General features: G+C 32.8%; 1 protein-coding gene across 1 annotated transcript in view; it reads right to left on the bottom strand.

Annotated features, from left to right (window-relative positions):
• The window catches only part of Brms1 (breast cancer metastasis-suppressor 1-like protein), a 47,449-nt gene that overhangs the window by 24,270 nt on the left and 5,243 nt on the right, over positions 1–17,936 (bottom strand). Inside the window, exon 2 of the mRNA XM_089642387.1 lies at positions 17,144–17,388. Within this exon, the coding sequence (XP_089498513.1) occupies positions 17,144–17,388 (245 nt within the window). The remainder of the gene's footprint in view (positions 1–17,143; positions 17,389–17,936) is intronic.

Genomic DNA, 17,936 nt, shown 5'->3' with positions numbered 1-17,936 from the left:
CATGGTAAGTCACACAAACAAGGGATTAAACATTAAACGCGGGGTTCAAATTTTAAGATGGCAAAGAGACACGGTGCGGTAACGTTTTTCGGGACTCCTTACTAATACTTTACTATGCCCGCAATAATACTTGGCTTACTTTTATAGTACATTGTCAACAAACTTACGCAACATGTCATCGATGCTAGTAATATAAACCAATTTAAGGCTCGATTAGATTCACATTTGGAGATAAGAAATGATGAACTTATTTTTAAATTTAAATCAAATCAGTTACTGTTGAAACTTACTGAGTCATCAAAAATAAATAACGTTAATAATATACATTAGACTGGTCGGTAGCTGAGTTGACATCGTGTTTGTGTCCCACCCAGGCGTAGTGTGTTCAATTCCTCGGCTGGCTAAGTCCTCCATCACAACACAAGCAATATTTTCCGCTTACTGTGGTGGTGGTAGGAGATTTTCAAATATTATCAGGTTATTCATAACCCGGAAATGTTTATGTTTCTTTAAAAAAAAATCATCATCAGCAGAATGCTGGCTGCTCATTAAATAATGATAATAATATATTAAATATCTTAGTTTATATATGAACACATCAGCAGAATGCTGGCTGCTCTTTAAACAATGATAATAATACATAATATATTAAATAAACTATATTAATTATAAATATTTAATAAACTACAAATAATATGTTAACTTTACAAAAAAGACGCACATTGTCAGATCTGTTGTTTCTACATAATCTGCTAAATAATAAAATAGATAGTCCCGAATTGCTATCCGTCATTGGTTTAAATGTTCCAACGAGGCGTACCAGGCACACTACACTTTTTCATATTGAAGCCAACAATACCAATGCAGCAAACAACTCAGTAATTACTCGCGCAATCACAACTTACACCCACTACGAAAATTATTACTACATTTAGACATCTTTCATGGTTCCTTTCTAACATACAAAACTAATTTGGTTGAATTTGCTGAGAACTAAGAGTTAGCTCTATTGAATCAGGGCTGTCAGTAAGACATCTCATAACAATTTTGGGAAAAATTGTTATGAGATGTCTATAAATATATAACTTCAAATCATTATTTTTCAGAACAATCTCAGGCGAAATTACATAATGATATTTTATGGACATACGTAATAGGTACTAAAACTATGTAATAACGAAAAATATCTTTAACTGTATCTTATTGTACTGTGTATGTCTTAATAAATGAATAAATAAATATCTTTGCGTATTTATCAGCGCATCATCAGAATGCTGGCTGCTCATTAAACAATGATAATAAAACATAATATATTAAATATCTTTGTGTATTTATCAGCAGAATGCTGGCTGCTCATTAAATAAAATTAAAAAAAAAACAGATATTAAAGAAAATATTAATGATTTTAAGCTTAAATTAAAAAATGATGTAAAGGGTCCATATTAATTATTATTTTAAAAAAATCTTTATCTGATAAATCTTTTGCATTTTTCAATTTGGAAGGCGGGTATAGGTACCGCCGACCCGGGAATCATTTATTGGAAAACCAACACGCCTGCCATGGGTCACCTCAATTGGTTCGCTACGTTTGTTGGCTTAGCAGAGGTACCCGGGTTTATGGGGTGAGATTTGTCTAGGTATTGCCCACCTAATTATCCGCCTATTTACGCAAAACATATCCGCCCCCAAGACCTAGACAAACCTCACCCCATGAGATCGGGCACCCCTGCTAAGTCTCCAAACATTGCGAGCCACTTGGGGTGACCTATGGCAGAGGTGCTGGTTATCCAATGAATGGTTCCCGGGGCGGCGGTACCCATACCCGCCTCCCAAACACATTAAAAATAAATGAACTGATCATCGAACATAATAATGTATTAGTCTTAACAATGTACATATATAGGTACATGTAATATGTGCCACGACTGAGGGGTGACCATTTTAAAATTTTAGGAAAATATTTTTACAAAAAATTCTCCTGTTTATAAAAGCGCTTAGATAAGCCACATTTTAATGCCTCTTGCGAGCTAGGCGTGCCCCCACACATTGTTAGCAAAACGTATGCAACATCAATTTCAATATTTGCTACCTAGTTAGTCAGGTTTATCGCATTTTTAGATAGACAGTTAAATTATTGATTGAAATAATAATTAGCCTATAAACCCGGAAAGTGAGTTTGGACGTGGGCTAAAACCACACGGATCAATCATTACTGTTTAGTTCAGGGAAAAAATCAAATGTTCCAGGCGATTCTACAATCGTTGTTCAGACACAGGTAATATTTTTATTGATTTATTTAGTACATGATACATGATTAATAAATTTATTTAGAGAAGATACACTAGAACACCATACTAGGCTGTATATTATCTCAATAAATAGTTAAGTAATAACATAAATCACTGTAGAGATGTATTATAAGTTTGTACAGCGCCCTTGAGGTGATTTTGCACAAAAACGGCGCTATACAAGTCATCCAATTATTATTATTATTATTATTAGGCAGCTGCCTGTTTCATGGTGCCCAATGGAGGATTGGTTAGTTTGAATTTAAGTCTAGTGTAAACATATTTTGGTAGAATTATAAAAAAATTGGTAAAAAAATGTTTTCAATAACTCACAAAGTTTTCTATAAAATATACACAAATATATAAAGTAGTACACATATATACATACACATTAAAACGCAAGTATATATTCGTACATACATGTATATATGCATTTACATATATATACATATACACAACATACATATACTTACATACATGTATCTTATTCCTCACACATGTAAACAATATATTTAATAAACCATTGTCAACAAGTCAGTAGGGACCTAAAAACTTCGCGTTATTAATATATTAAAAAAAATACGTAAAGAACGACACGCTTCAGCAATTTTTTGACAGTTCTATGGATATTTAAAAACTCCATAGATCGTGGTGGAAATTATGCTGCCAGCTTAAAATAGATGCGATTACCTATAAATTATACAAAGATAAAGTACAAAATCATTGACGCCAGAGCTCAAAGTTCGCGAGAGAGCCAAAAAAACAGATTTTCAATAGGAAATTTTCCTTACGAGGTAATCTAACAATTTTATTGTTTAGCAAAATAAATAATTACTGGTTAATTGACATGAAAAAATTAACGACACAAGGGGCCGAAGATTTTTAATTAAGATCACCTGAAAACCGTAATCCAACCATAAACATTACTCAAGAATAATAAATAAAGATTCTTTAATATTTCATTACCACCAACAGATGGTTTGAGCCACCACTCTGTTTTGGCGTCACACCACGTCATTAAAATTAATTACGTTATTACTTGTTCGTTTCAGGAGTCATATAACTCAATGGAATTATTGACATTTCATATGTAAACATTATTTATTTATACATGCAATATTGGTAAGATATTGTTTATAGTTATCTTTGTTTATTTATGTATTTTGTATAATGTATGATGTAAATAGGGATATTTTCAAAACGCAAGCGTTTTTGTTCACGATATCAATCGTCGATATATTTTTTTAGTTTCATAGATCTTAAGTGAGAAATGTGTTTAATACCAATCGAGTTTTCCAATACACGAGCGATTTTGCTCATAATATAAAACCTAAGATGTTTATTTCCTTGGTTTGTATGTGTGTTATATAATTGTTGAAAATCGGTATATTTAAAACACAGTGATTTTGTTCTTGGTATTATAAGTAAAGTTGAATAATATTTAAGAGTGAATGTGTGAAACGTGACGGGTTTTAACCAGAATATAAAAAAGCGATTTTTTTCATAAAATTTATTTCAACATTTCGAAAATAAATATGTGTGTTTGATGCCAATGGTGATATTCCAATACACTAGCGTTTTTTCTAATGATATATTTTTTTATTAAGATACATTTTTTTAGTTTCGAAATATCCCCAAAGATATAATTTTTTTTTGAATTTTTTATTTACAAAAAATAATATAATTAATTAAATAAATAATTAGAGAATATGTAGTATTTTTTATTATTTAATTAACACCTCCCTAATTGAAAATAACTCGTGTTAAGGGAGGGAAGTAGGGAAGATATACAACTGTATAATATTACATTAGTGTAATATTATATATGTATATAGATAATATAATGAATATAATATTACACTAATATATAATGTTAACCCCTCCAGCGTTTTCGGGTCATATATGACCGGGCGTCCATATTTCACAAAAGTATTTTCATATTTTTTTCTATCATGCGGAAATACATAATTTTTTGACGAAAGCAAGAGAAATGATAATTCTTTCCAGTTTGCCACAAATATTTATACAGTAAGCCATTAATAAAATTCTAAAAATAGCCAAAATTAATAATTCATATTTCGCGTCGCTATCGTTTAACTTGATTAAAAATGATTTATTATTATATGAACGAGATACAAGTGAAATTTGAAGTTACTTACAAATTCCCCAAACAAAACGAATGTGTTTTGAAATATCTTGTAACAATCGGTTAAACTTTAAAAAATAACTTTTTTATTATATGAACGAGATAAAAGTGAAGTTACAGTTTTCTTACAAATTAGCCAAACAAAACGAAAGTGTTTTCGAAATATCGAATTCTCTCAATTTTTCTATGATTGGAGTAAAAAATTAAGTATAAATGTGGTTAGCGTTTTTGACAATTTTTTCACACTTGATATTAAAATTTTATTATTTAGAAATAGTAATGTTTATTTTAAGTAGGTACACCGGAAAGATAATTTTGTCTAGTTTCTAAAACAGTATTTGTTTTTACGAAAAAAAAAAAAAATAAAACGTGCATAGCGCATTTGAAATACACAGAAAACATTGCAAACTGAACAAATGTGATGAAAGTACTGAAGAGTTAAGGGTCAATTCTAATACAACCTAATTCTTAATTAATACATGACATGAAAATTATGATACATATTTCACTCGTTATTAGTGTTAATATTGTTTGATGTCCTTCGGGGTATGACTATTTTGATGTATGCGCATTTTTCAAGATGACATATTAATTTTATAGTTCGCGAGTATGAAATGTGTTGTTATTTGTGATATTCCCAATACAATTTATATAGTTTCATCTATCGTTAAGTTGTGAAAGAAATGATATTGTAATGTAAATATATAATTATTGATAAGATGCCAAAATAGACTTTAGAAATATTTACAAAAAACTATCGTTTTGGTTCAAGATATAAAAAAGTAGATAAATACCAACAGGAACATAATTTTAAAGAGACCCTTGCTTGTGTAGATATTTTTTTTAAAACTAGGGTTTTTTCATGATATTAAACAGTAGAGGATTTACCTTACGAGGGACCTTCAGGTAAATAATTTGAATGTGTCTTAGCTTGTGTAGTAGCAGTCCCTCTTAGTGAAGTAATGGACGGATAAAAACATTATACAGGGTGTTCGGGGGTAAAGTGCGCTAACTTCGGGAGGTGATTTTACATGATGGCAAAGAAGTAAAAAAGATAAATATTGTTTTTTCCGAAATCCCAGTGTGTATTTTCCCATACAAATAATTCACCTTTTTAACCCAAAAACTACCTTTGGAATTTAGAAAAAAATATGTATCTTTTTTACTTCTAAAATCATGTAGAATCACCAACCGAAGATAGCGCACTTTACCCCCGGACACCCTGTACATTTATTTATTTTACGAATACCGCACAAGAGTCCCAACTGCTCCCAACAGTCGAGTCAGTGAGTCAATGGAATCCCCACCGGGGTATGTCGTGAGGCTGAATGTAGTGGGGCGGGGACGGAGATGGGGTAGAGGAAGGTGTGTAAGTACATGGCTAGTCAGATATCGTCACCAACCACGGCTAAAGCCATTTGAAGCAACGTATCAATTTTGAATTGTGGTCATACACCAGGGAGATTCTGAGAGTATCTTCGACTCTGGAACGTGTCGCAAATATACTGTATAATTATATTTTCAATATGACCTCCGGATTGCTAGTACCGTAGAGCCCTACCTCTTCGACTACGGAGGCCGTCAAATAATTTAATAATATTTTTTTTGTTAGGATGTTGAAAAATTAAAGAAAAACAAGTCTAAATTTAAACGGAATTGATAAAGATCGCTACGCCCCAGTATCTTTGGGTATATGCGGGGTAAGAGAGGACTGAGGGCGGGGATTTCAAACTAGTTAGCGACTACCGATGTGCACACTTGCTACATGTACATAAAAACAAATCCCGTTTAAAATGACTTGCCTGTTCATAATTAAACTTCAATTACTCTTAAATATACTATCTCTTTATAGCAAAGTTAAATTTGATAAGGTTAAAGTCTTAGCTAAGTAATTAAATCCACGTAGAGTAAGTCCCAGACTGAAATCATCTTCAAATAAACAAAAAAAGACGGGGTCGACATGATCCGAACTTTTTGGAATTTTTTCTGAAAAAACAGTTAACGCCGCTAACAATAACACTCTTTATGTAGATGGCGATAAAGTTTAAATTCCCGCATAACACAAACCGTTGGATTTGATTTATGCAAGAAAAATATCGCAGAAAAGTGAATTTTATTTTATTTTGAGAAGTTCAGGCAAAAATACTTAAATGTTTTACGATATTTTTCTAAAGAACTTAATTTTCCACGTTATGCAATAAAACCATAACCGAAAAGGCGTTCGTAAATAGGAAATATTTAAACTTTAAAGCTGTTTTTGTAGACTTATAAAAAAATGCTCGATTATTACATTATTTTTATTTTATACATTTAAAAAGATTACAGTTTTGGTGATTTTCTCAAGTACCATACTAGGCTCATGCCCGTATTATGGTAGTCGTACATGATTTATGTAAGAAAAACCAAATAATATTTTGTAAAACAAATAACAAAAAGGGAAAAGGACATGAGTTTTGTCTTTAACAATGGAAATAAATTAAAAGTCCCTTCGTCTTTGCAGAAAATGCATGGAGAAAAATGAGTAATGCCGATTTATTCAAAATTGCTTCAAATTATTGGTAATCCTTTTAAAAACGAAACTGCAAGCCGCTTCCTGATAAAATGTTAGTAAATTCGTAATAATATCGGGACACGTGCCTAATATTTATTTATTTATTATTACACGCCCTAATGGGCTTTTACACACTACAAAGTTTAATAGTAGAGTATCGCAGTTATTATAAATTCTACAAAATTAAAACAATAAAGGAAACATAATACAACGAAAAAAGAAAAAATATTAAGTGTTACAACAAAAGCATATAATAAAATAAGATACATTAGTAAAAATGATAAGAAGTCTCACATAAATAGATATTCAAAATAAAAATAAAAATATATATATTGCGGAAATTATAGATGTCTATTTGTGTCTCGATATACAAATATTATATTCATACACCTGCGTTTGTCTTAGTAGTATATCATAATGAAGTGCAAAAAATGTAGGATTTTTATGAACACGTGTTAGGACATCGTGACGAAACATTGGTATTTTATTTAAAGGTTATCAGGATACATATCCATTCATTCGTTTATAGCCTACAATCCCGTTTTTAAAAGGAATACGAATAATTTGAAACATTCTTAAAATTATGAATATATTACACCAGGAAGTAAATCTCCGTGTAATTACGTACATAACAAATAGCTTCGTTGACCTATAAATTACTTATTTATTATGATATTACTATTCGAATATTTTTCAATTCGTCATTCCGTAGTCGCTGGTGCGACACACACACAGACGTATTGTTATATAATATTATTTAAACAAACGTGAAGGCAAGCCAAAGAGACTGAGCAAATTATTATTGTCGTTTACTTGGGCCAAGAGACATATAAAAATCAACACGAAAATGAATCCACAAACTCGAGCCAGGAAAATTAACAACTGTACAGTACCTATACATACAGAACAGAGAGTTAAGGTTATTATTGAGTTGGTTAATACTATACAAAAAACTTGTTTACTAAACGTAATCCTCCATGCAGTTAATAATTCAACGTGAAATAATGTATTTTGTTCAGATTAGAAATTAGAATACTCGTAGGTCACCTTCGAACCAGATGCAGAAACAAAATATTTTTCACGTATAATAAAAGTGGAACGAATGGAGATTTTGGGGAATTAAATTTGTTGGGGAATCCGAGGAATACTTCATGCGATATATTTTCCTTCAAGTGTCCTCTCCTATCAGAGGTAGGCGATCGTCAGAGCATTATTCAACCTACAGACTGTATGCAATCCAGAACAACTCACAGTCGAGTGAATTAAATACTTGATGCGGTCACTATGCCTCTACGGGGTATATGCATCTATCAGGTTTTATGAGAAAACTAAGAAATTTGTGACAGTGTGTGACATCTACGAACACACAACATAATAAACCCGTCGCACTTTACGCGGATGGTTCTGAACGCGTCATTTTTATTCTGACAGCCATTTCATTTTCATGGTTGTTTTTTAATCCTCGAAATAGTAAAACACTACATATTTGCTTGTTTTTAATTATATCTCGAAACTGCAAGAGCTGGCTATAAAGTCCATTTCTCTTTTACATTTTCAGTACGTGTATTCATAAATTTCTGATTAAAAAAAAGATATAATAGACAGAAGAACTGGCCTTGTCTTTTACTAAAATATTGGTTATTTTACATTTTACAATGCTCTTATGGATCCGCGCTAAGTCTGTTAATGAATAAATTTGTACATTTTTGGGGTACATTCTTATGCATTCTCGAAAGCACACTGAATTCGACACTTATTGGTAATTGAATCGAAATCTTCAATTTATATGCCGCATTTCTCCCGAATAACCTTATGTTGATTGAAGGATATTTTTATTGGAAGTCCGGAGCGAAGCTAAGATAGAGTGATGACCGCATTGATTTGACCTACCATTATTATAATATTGAACAAGCGTAAAATAAACGAATGGCTATATACAATTTGCACCGCTCAGAGAATCGTAGACCGCTCAAGGCCGCCCTAAAGCCCGGTGGTTATAAAAAGGAAATGTGAAGTGTGAAAGTAACTTTGGGAGGCCATCATACAAGGGCAGACAGTTGATGATGATACATGTAAAAAAATATGGCATACGAGTGGATGGAAGTAGATTTTTTCTGGTCACCCCAGGAAGACATCAAGATCGAGTAAATCGAATACTTGGCCGGATCAGTAGTGTCAGTACACACTAGTATGCGTGATATGACACGGAAGTGAATGAAGCAAGTAGTATGTTCCATCTTCTCTCCCAACCAATGTGGAGAATCGCGAAGAAACATAGGAAATACTTCAATTAGCAGTGGAAATATATTGTCTGGTGGTCTAAGAATGCAGAGTCAAAGTGGACATAAGAAGTTGATTATGCCTCAGAGTGTCTCTTGTGTCGGGTGATTAAACAGAAAAGTACGTACCAGATGATGTATGAATGGGAATGAATCAAGTAGTGTGTTTCAGTAGAGGTGTATGGCGTTATATTCTCTCTTTCTACCTATGTGGAGAAACAGCGAGCCGGTTAATCAATCAAACAAAACGGGTTAGGTTAATTTGGTCCAGGACTAAAACAAAAGTGTTTTTACCTTCTTGAGTCGGTGAGAGTACTCCTTGCAGATTTGTTTTTTGCGATACATGACGGTCAGTTTGTTTGATAACGATACTGTTATGATATAATTGTATAAAGTAGTATAATATAAACGATATACGGTGTCTTTAACAGAAGAGTTCGGTTGCTGGCGGCTGCTGGCGGGCTCAGAGCGGCGCACGGCGAGGAGAGGCCGGGACCGAAATACTCTGATTGTTGGCAGGGCTTCAAGATCGCGTAGAGGCTTTCCTTGCCTTGCTGCTTGCTACTTGCTGCTTGTTGCTGTTTGCCGTCGAGCGGCGGCTTATTTCAATCTTCATCGTAAAAATAGACCCAATTGCTACAGTGCACAATTAGTGCTAAATCGTGATAAAATGCTGCGGTCGCTTCACGTAACAGCGTATACTAGGTATAAACGTATACATCTTCATTAAAAAATAGATATCGCGTAATGTTGACTGATCTGACTTGTCAGCTCGTAACAGTTGCAACGCTGATGCGCTCTGGCGGAATAAAAAGGTACTATCAAATACGGCTACCATCTTTTTTTATTTTTATTTTTTTATTGTACATAACTGAATTGCTTCATTAACAACATTTTATTTATTTTTATATATACGCCTAAAAAGGCTTTTACATAAAAGTGATACATGATACAGTGTACACTCCTGTGTACACTGTATATCTATATCTGTATTATACAGGAGATACTGAAAGTAAATAGATGTAATCCATTGTAAAGTAGGTACAAAATACACAGTTGTAAAATTGTGATGATAAGAAAATATTAAGAAATGATTAAAAAAGAAAGAAAACTAAATATGAAGCAATATTAGTAAAACGTAAGAGTAACATAAAGTAAAAAAAGAAATTACAACCACACTACATATAAGACAAATCATTAAAACTAATTTACCAACGCTACTCTAATTTGTAGGATTCGACAAAGTGTTGGTATAGATTATGCTTAATTCTATAAATGGAGTGAATCTTGACAAGATTGACCTGACACAGAACACAAACAAATTTACATACCGACGAAATGCAAAGTAATTGAGTCAAAACAGGACTTCGCCATGGTCAGTCAATAATACAATGATTTTTTTCACAGAACGAGGTTTTGGAGAAAAGTCGCCACAACAGAGATTTTACAATAAGTCGAATAACCCAAAGTAAATTAAAATGAAGAAAACAAATAGAAAAAAACAGGTTTCTTGATTTTTTTCTCATTTATTTATGAGATTCCACACAAGACTGTCATCTGTACGGGCTAATGGAATTATGGCATCGAATTTGAGACTTTTAATGTTAAAAAAGGTGATAAAATTCCGCCTTTTCACAATTCCGTATGGAAGCAAGCTTCTAAAATTATTTAAGCGAAGAAAATTAAAGAAGGGGAATTCTGAAAGCTTCCTAGAGTAAATGAGGAACCTGTTCCACTTCCTTTATCCTCATAACATTATCTTAATAAGGGATAAGTCATATTTCTAATACCAGGCTTTTAAAACTCTTTTATGGCGTCACATAAACAAAATTATGTATTTTTCAAGGAACGAATTCTTTCAATAAACCTTTGTTTTATTAATGCATTAGAAGTATATATTTTTTTATAAAATATGATTTGGTAATGTGAGCCTCCCTGGGTGCTTTAATAAGTAGTAAGTGTAATTTCAGTTTTTTTAATGAATTTCAACCAATTTAGTCCATCGAAGTATCTGTCTATTTTTTTACCGTACTCGACACAGCTTTTATTTACCTACTTTAGAAATTTAATGAATTTTCTTAGGATGGGTTGTTTCACAGAATTTTAACAATTCATCAAATTTCAACGTTCGTTTTCGGGTTCTGTGAAAGTCCTAATCAAGTTCTGTAGTTTTATCATTATAGGCTAGGTGCTTGATAGAACTGAAATAATAATAGAACTTGAAAAAATCTTTCACAGAACTTGAAAAACGTTAAAATTCGATGAATCGTTGAAATTCTGTGAAACAACCCGTCATTAGTCTTTCTTACTCATTGTACTTTTATTGGGTTATTGCTAGCGATTGGCAAAAAAGAGATAGGTATCCATTTCGAGTGATTAAAAACAGATTGAAAATCGAATGAACAGTTTCATTTGTTTTATTTAGAGAAAAGTTTTCGATGTAACTTTTATTTAAAAGAAAACAAAATATTTTCGTTTGTTGTAAATAGCAAAATATTTCCGAAAATCCAACCTAATAATTCTTCGACTTCTTTGATTTCACGCAATTGGTACGCAAATCCGGCGCGTCTTTTAGTTGTCTAGTATTATAGTAAGTATTATAAAGGTCTTTAATTAGTATGAGTAATTGATTTTATGTGACACCTCAAAAGTAAGTTATAAGAAGAGAACATTATTCAGTATCGAAAAGGAAATATTTATTACGCAAACTTTATTTTTTAATCACATATGTCTCTCCCGATTTCCTTCGTTCCAGAACATTTCCCAAATGGGGATGCTATAGTCCTGCGGCTCCGGGTAGTAAAATTTCGGTGCGGTTTCACATTAAAATAATGATACCTTCCCTGCATTTGTACACACACATATAACCTTTCCATTTGAAAATGGTTTAAAAATAGGTTAAAGATGGCGACTTCCAGTCTAGATAAACTCTTCACTTTTTTTATTTTGTGCCGGAGTTGGAGCACTGAGTATCTGTTTGCCGGCTGCATATATTTAACGAAAGCCATATATTTTTTCTTTAACCGAGTCATCAACATAGGTTCTATGTATATAGCCTTTTAGTTCAGATTGATTAATTTTAAAATCCAATATGATTACAAATCTGTTAAAACGTCTTCCGCGACATAACTGTGTGGTGATTTGCTCTAGATCCAGGAATGGCAGGTTCAAATCCTAACGTAAGCAAACGATACTCTTTAAAATTTAAAAACAGAAGATTAAACTTTAATGATTGTATTATTTGTATAGCGCCGAGAAAATCACCTCAAGGGCGTAAAAAAATTGCTAGTAGTGTCGTATATAGTTGGCGTGTGCAAAATATATTTTGTTTGGAACTAACCATTTTGCCGCTTCTCCGCAAGGGTAGGCAGAGGATAGACCGCTAAACAGCTCGGTCTTGGTACACGCTACTTGCTTCTTTCACATCCATACACGGAGAAAAATGAATATTGCTAATTTATTAAGAATCTCTTCAAATTATTGGTAATCCGATTAAAAGGGGATTTCAGGCCATTTCCTGATAAACTTTTAGTAAATTTCAAATATATCGAAACACGTGTTCATGCAACCGCACTTGCCTCGATAATATTTGACGAAATGCGAAAAAAATTGGATTTTTATAAACACGTGTTCCGACAACGTGATAATACATTCTTATTTTACTAAAAAGTTTATAAGGAAACCTATCAATTCATTCGTGAAGGCCTTGCAATCCCGTTTTTAACCGTATTATGAATAATTTAAAGAGATTCTTAATAAATTAGCAATATTCATTTTTCTCTGTGTACATTTCGTATATCCATCTATTATTCTGATTCTTGACATGGCCCGACTCAAGTATCTGGTTCACTTGATCCTGTCGCGTCTTCCCCCCCTCGCCCCATTCTTTATATTACTTCTTACGTTTACATAAGCCTTACATTATTTGAAAATCTCCACATTTCTCACAAGATCATACATGGTTTTAAGAGACAAACGCCGCAGGATCTCATTTCTACAGCATTCAGTCTACTTTCACCCCTCTTCTGCCAGTTCCATGCCTCACTGCCGCACATCAGGGTAGGAACCACCACTCCGTTGTGAACTGCTAGCTTCGCTATGTAATTCATAAACATGTATTCTTTGCGTTTCGCCCTAGTGTTTAGGTGGAAATAATGCCAGGAATATTCTCGTTGAAGCAATGAAAATGACAATTAAAAGGGAAAAAGAACGAATTGTAAAGGATGAGAAACAAAATTCATAATATTATACATCGACATCTTTCAAATTATCTATGAAGGGCTGATCTGATGTTCAGTTTCATAGAACAACAAATAACGTAGTATTATCAGCAGTATGTTGAATCTGATGGGAGGATTAATGTTCCCACTTATCAATTTCCAGATAAGCACATTGCAACTGTAGCATGACTCTCAATTTTGGAGAATTTCAGCAAATTTCCGCACGAATGAAAACCTCGGACGGCGAAATATTTTTACTACTCATGGTTCAGCGTTGCTCTATGATACAGTACTCTTTGAAAGCAATACATGTGGAGGGTCGTTGGGTCACGAGAGTCCAGTCAAAGGGTCTATCTACCTCAGCCATACTCTTGCGAATCGAGCCGTCATGAAGCTGGTGAACAGACACCTCCGCTACCAAGTCCTGGACAAATCTCATCCCATGAACCTGAGCACCCCTGCTAAGTCAACATTTGGGGTGACTTATAGAATAGGTGTTGGTTTATTAATTATTGGTTCTTGGGGCGGCGGTACCTACACCTGCCTCCCAAATCAATGTTTCCTAAATATAAGCGGAACATCTGTTTTCAGACGCAGCAAAGAAATTTAAACGGTGAATTTAGAATCACAAAATATGCACAGCCTTTTCTGTTTGGAATTTCTATATCAACGCAACTCTTTCTAGCTAGTAAAGTAGTTTCCATCATGAGTTAAGGATATATGAAACATGCAGGGTAACCGATTTTACGCCTTTTCCAACAATTTATGCTTAGTGAAGAGGAGGTTTGTACAATTGATCGCCATTTATATTTTTGGTTTTTTTGTTTTTAAAATATGTCTGTCTATAAATGGTAAATAAACTAATTGCCAGTCAAATAAGTCATTCCTTGGTTAAATCAAGAGCAAAAATATAAAAGAAATTCTGAACGATTTACGCGGAATTTTAGCAAAACAATTATTTATCTTTGAGACATGGTCATTAATTTATTGTATAAATGGACGGAATCGTCAACATACGTAGAAAACAGGTTTACACAATTTACAGCGTTTTGGATGACCTTGATTTTAACGACACGAATAGATTTTTGCCAAATATTTTACACCAAATCAATCAACCTGTTATTAACCTAGAATTTCGGAATTCAATTAAATCACTTTATTGGCGTAAATGGCGAGTTATAACTTCAACAGTTGGTAACACGAAAGTAAACAACAATTTAAAATTCCACAAATAGCACTATTATCTTTTATGGCTTTTCACCCCATAGAAGTGTTCTAGCCAGAATACCAATATCAATATTTTAAATGGCAGTCCATGGTATTGTGTCGAGGCGTAGATTATGATTTGCCTGGGACTGAATGGTTTATTAATTATTCCGTTATTAGTAATGATTTTTTTCTACCTTATTTTAATACTACCATGCGACATAAGCATGAAAAGTTGCTTATGAAATGATGGAGGAATTAGCAAAGGATTGAACCCTCGGCACGATCAAACCTGACGCATTCGACATGTTCAATCGTTCAATCCACCAACGTGTCAATTAATGCGAATTTGTATAAATGCTATTGAAAAAAATTATTACAGAATTGTGTTTTACTAATATTTCACCTAAATATTGGTAAATCACAAATTGATGTAAATTATTCTCCTTCTGACAAAAGCTACTCGAAGCAAGTTAGTATGAGATATTAGAGTACCTGGAAATCAAATGTTACCTAACTACTATAAATCTAATATTCGGCAAAAGTGAGAAACTGTTTAAAGGATTAAATAGCATTAATTGTTAAATACCATTGATTTTTAACAAGCAATAATTTTGGAATTAATAATTTTTAAAATTGAAATTAACATGCGAACATGATTGCATTCAAAGTGAAAAAAAAGGAAATGGTGGTTAGGTACCTTTTGATTTTCAGGTATTCAAATTTCAATTTAGTTGAGGGTATTGCAGAAGAGAAGAAGGAGAAGAGGGAGATCAGTGTAAAAATGTGCGATGTATTCGGAGAAGTGGCCGAATTTAGAAAAGGTGGATGAAGATGGGATAAAAATGAATAAAAGGTTATTTAATTGACATCGAATATAATAATCGAGGTCAGGGGATGGATTATGTTCGAAATCTATAAACGGTAATAAGGAGCAATTCAAACAATGTATTGGTTCTTTGCTGATCCGTTAAATAATTATGTCATGATCCGTGAGAATTTAAATTAATTTTTATTTTATAAATTATAAAAGATTACAATTTTGATGAATTTCTCAACTACCATACTAGGCTCATGCAGTATTATGGTAGTCGTACATGATTTATGTTTTATGTAAGAATAAAAAATAAAAGTTTGTAGAACAGATAATAAAACAGAAGGGAAAATGACATGTTACGGTAAAAAAAAATACATATTATAATAGAAATCATATTAAAAATAAATATTAAACTGATTGATAAATAGATGTTTTAAAGAAAATAGAAATAAAAATATTAAAAGTAAGATTAAAATAGTATGTACGTACTTATCTAGAAATGTACATATTTACGGTCACATTGGTTACATTTGAATTTAGCGATATAAAAAAAATATATAAATTTAAAACTTTTTTTAAAACAGTGTTAGGAACTCATGATTTTTTAAAAAAGCACGTTTTCTTTCAAATAGTCAATGTTGAACACGGATAGTAAAAAGGGATATAGAATTATTTGACTTTATATCGGTGTTAAATGCATTATAAATTTTAGGAGCGATGAACCAGAATTGTTGTTGAGCGAGTGTGGTTGTAGTTTTAGAGAGCACGCATCCCAGGTTTGATGAAATGCGGGTGCGTGCTTGATGTTGTGCAGACACCAGCAGGTAATTTTTCCGTATGTATCACAAGCTTGTCTTAGTAAATAACTGGTAACTGGTCTTAATATTTTTTTTACAGACGGATAAATTCACGGGGAAAGGTCTCAGATTTGTTTTCGTTAAATAAGTTTATTCTGTAAATTGTAACAACAATAAAGGAGCATAAATCCATAACCCACAATTTATTTGAAAAGATTTCTTTATCAATAAAATAACTTATCTAAATATTATAACTTTAAAAAAAACTTAAAACGAATGAAAATAAGGTACCAATTTTTTGTTAGTTTTGGTTTTTAAACCAACAAATTATTATATTTGATCTAGACTTCACGGAGGTTGGTGAAGTCATTTCAAATCGTTCCTGCACATCTGGTTATCGCAATAATTATCATTACAGCAAAAACAATCAACCACAAGTTAAAATAATTCAGAAAGTTTTTGTTAATTTGAATTAACACTGGGGCTGATAGGATTAGTTAACGGTATAGTTACGATATAGCGTATAACGTACTTAAACGATATAATTACCCTGTATCTACACTGTACAGACATGGGTGATCTGTGGGGTGTCACATAAAAAAAAATATTATGACTCCAAATTGACAGTGGAGTGAATAGAGCAGTGGAAGTTTTGTCGAGCATAAAATAGATACATGTAGGTAACTTAAGCAATCACTCAATTTTGATTGGTGAAAGTGGCTGTAACAAACACAGTCACCTATAGTAAAAAAAATAACGAGTCATGGACTTGCCCACTGCACACAAAATTGGAAAATTTTCAAGATAGATATATAATTTGAAAAAATTAAAAATCTTACCCTAAAATTCTGTTGCGCAGCCTGCTCTTCTGCATCGTACTTGTTCTTCACATTGTCTATCCGCATCTGCTTGAGGATGGCAGCCACCTCTATCCTCTGGCGCATGTTCTCCTGCAGCCTCTGTAGGGGGCCCAGGTAGTCCCGGGACCTGCCGCCCCGAACCTCCGAGAGCTGCCACTCTACCTGGGACACCCTCTCCTTGTAGAGCTGTTCGCGGAGGATGGTGAACTGGCGCTCTAGGTCGGCTGGAGACAAATTTATTTATTAAATTTGCTTATTGACTGTCATCCCCTAACAACACAATGCACATAATAAGAACTGAAAACAGTAGGAATGAACATAGAAAAGGGCAGATACCAAGCTAAACTTGAATAAACACGGACGAAAACTGTAAGAATGAACAAAGAAAATGACTATGACTTTCTTTTAAATCAAAATACAGTTAAATATGTGACTGCATGGCCATTCCAAATAAAATATTTTTCTAATAATAATTTTCGCTCTCCTGACGAAGAAGCCGTTAAATTTGAAACATGTAGATTATTATTCATTAAAAGTGGTTTATACGAAGTGTTTCTTTTCATATAATTAAAATTAATGATGCCACAAAGTAATTGCAACTATTGAATAAAAAAAAATTGTCATTCAGAATATATCTGAACACGTGTTCACGCTGGTGGCCCTGTCGTAATAAATGACAATGATTCAATCCAATCTTGTATTTGTATGCCTTACTTGAAAGAATTGAATTTTTTTACAGACAAAACTATTTATTCATATTCTTATTGCGTAT

The sequence above is a fragment of the Hesperophylax consimilis genome, chromosome 18 (genome assembly GCF_061612785.1).
Source record: "Hesperophylax consimilis isolate HC1 chromosome 18, BYU_Hcon_1.0, whole genome shotgun sequence".
Taxonomy (NCBI): domain Eukaryota; kingdom Metazoa; phylum Arthropoda; class Insecta; order Trichoptera; family Limnephilidae; genus Hesperophylax; species Hesperophylax consimilis.
The sequence above is the reverse complement of the archived record's forward strand: the minus strand, read 5'-3'. Positions and strand labels throughout refer to the sequence as shown.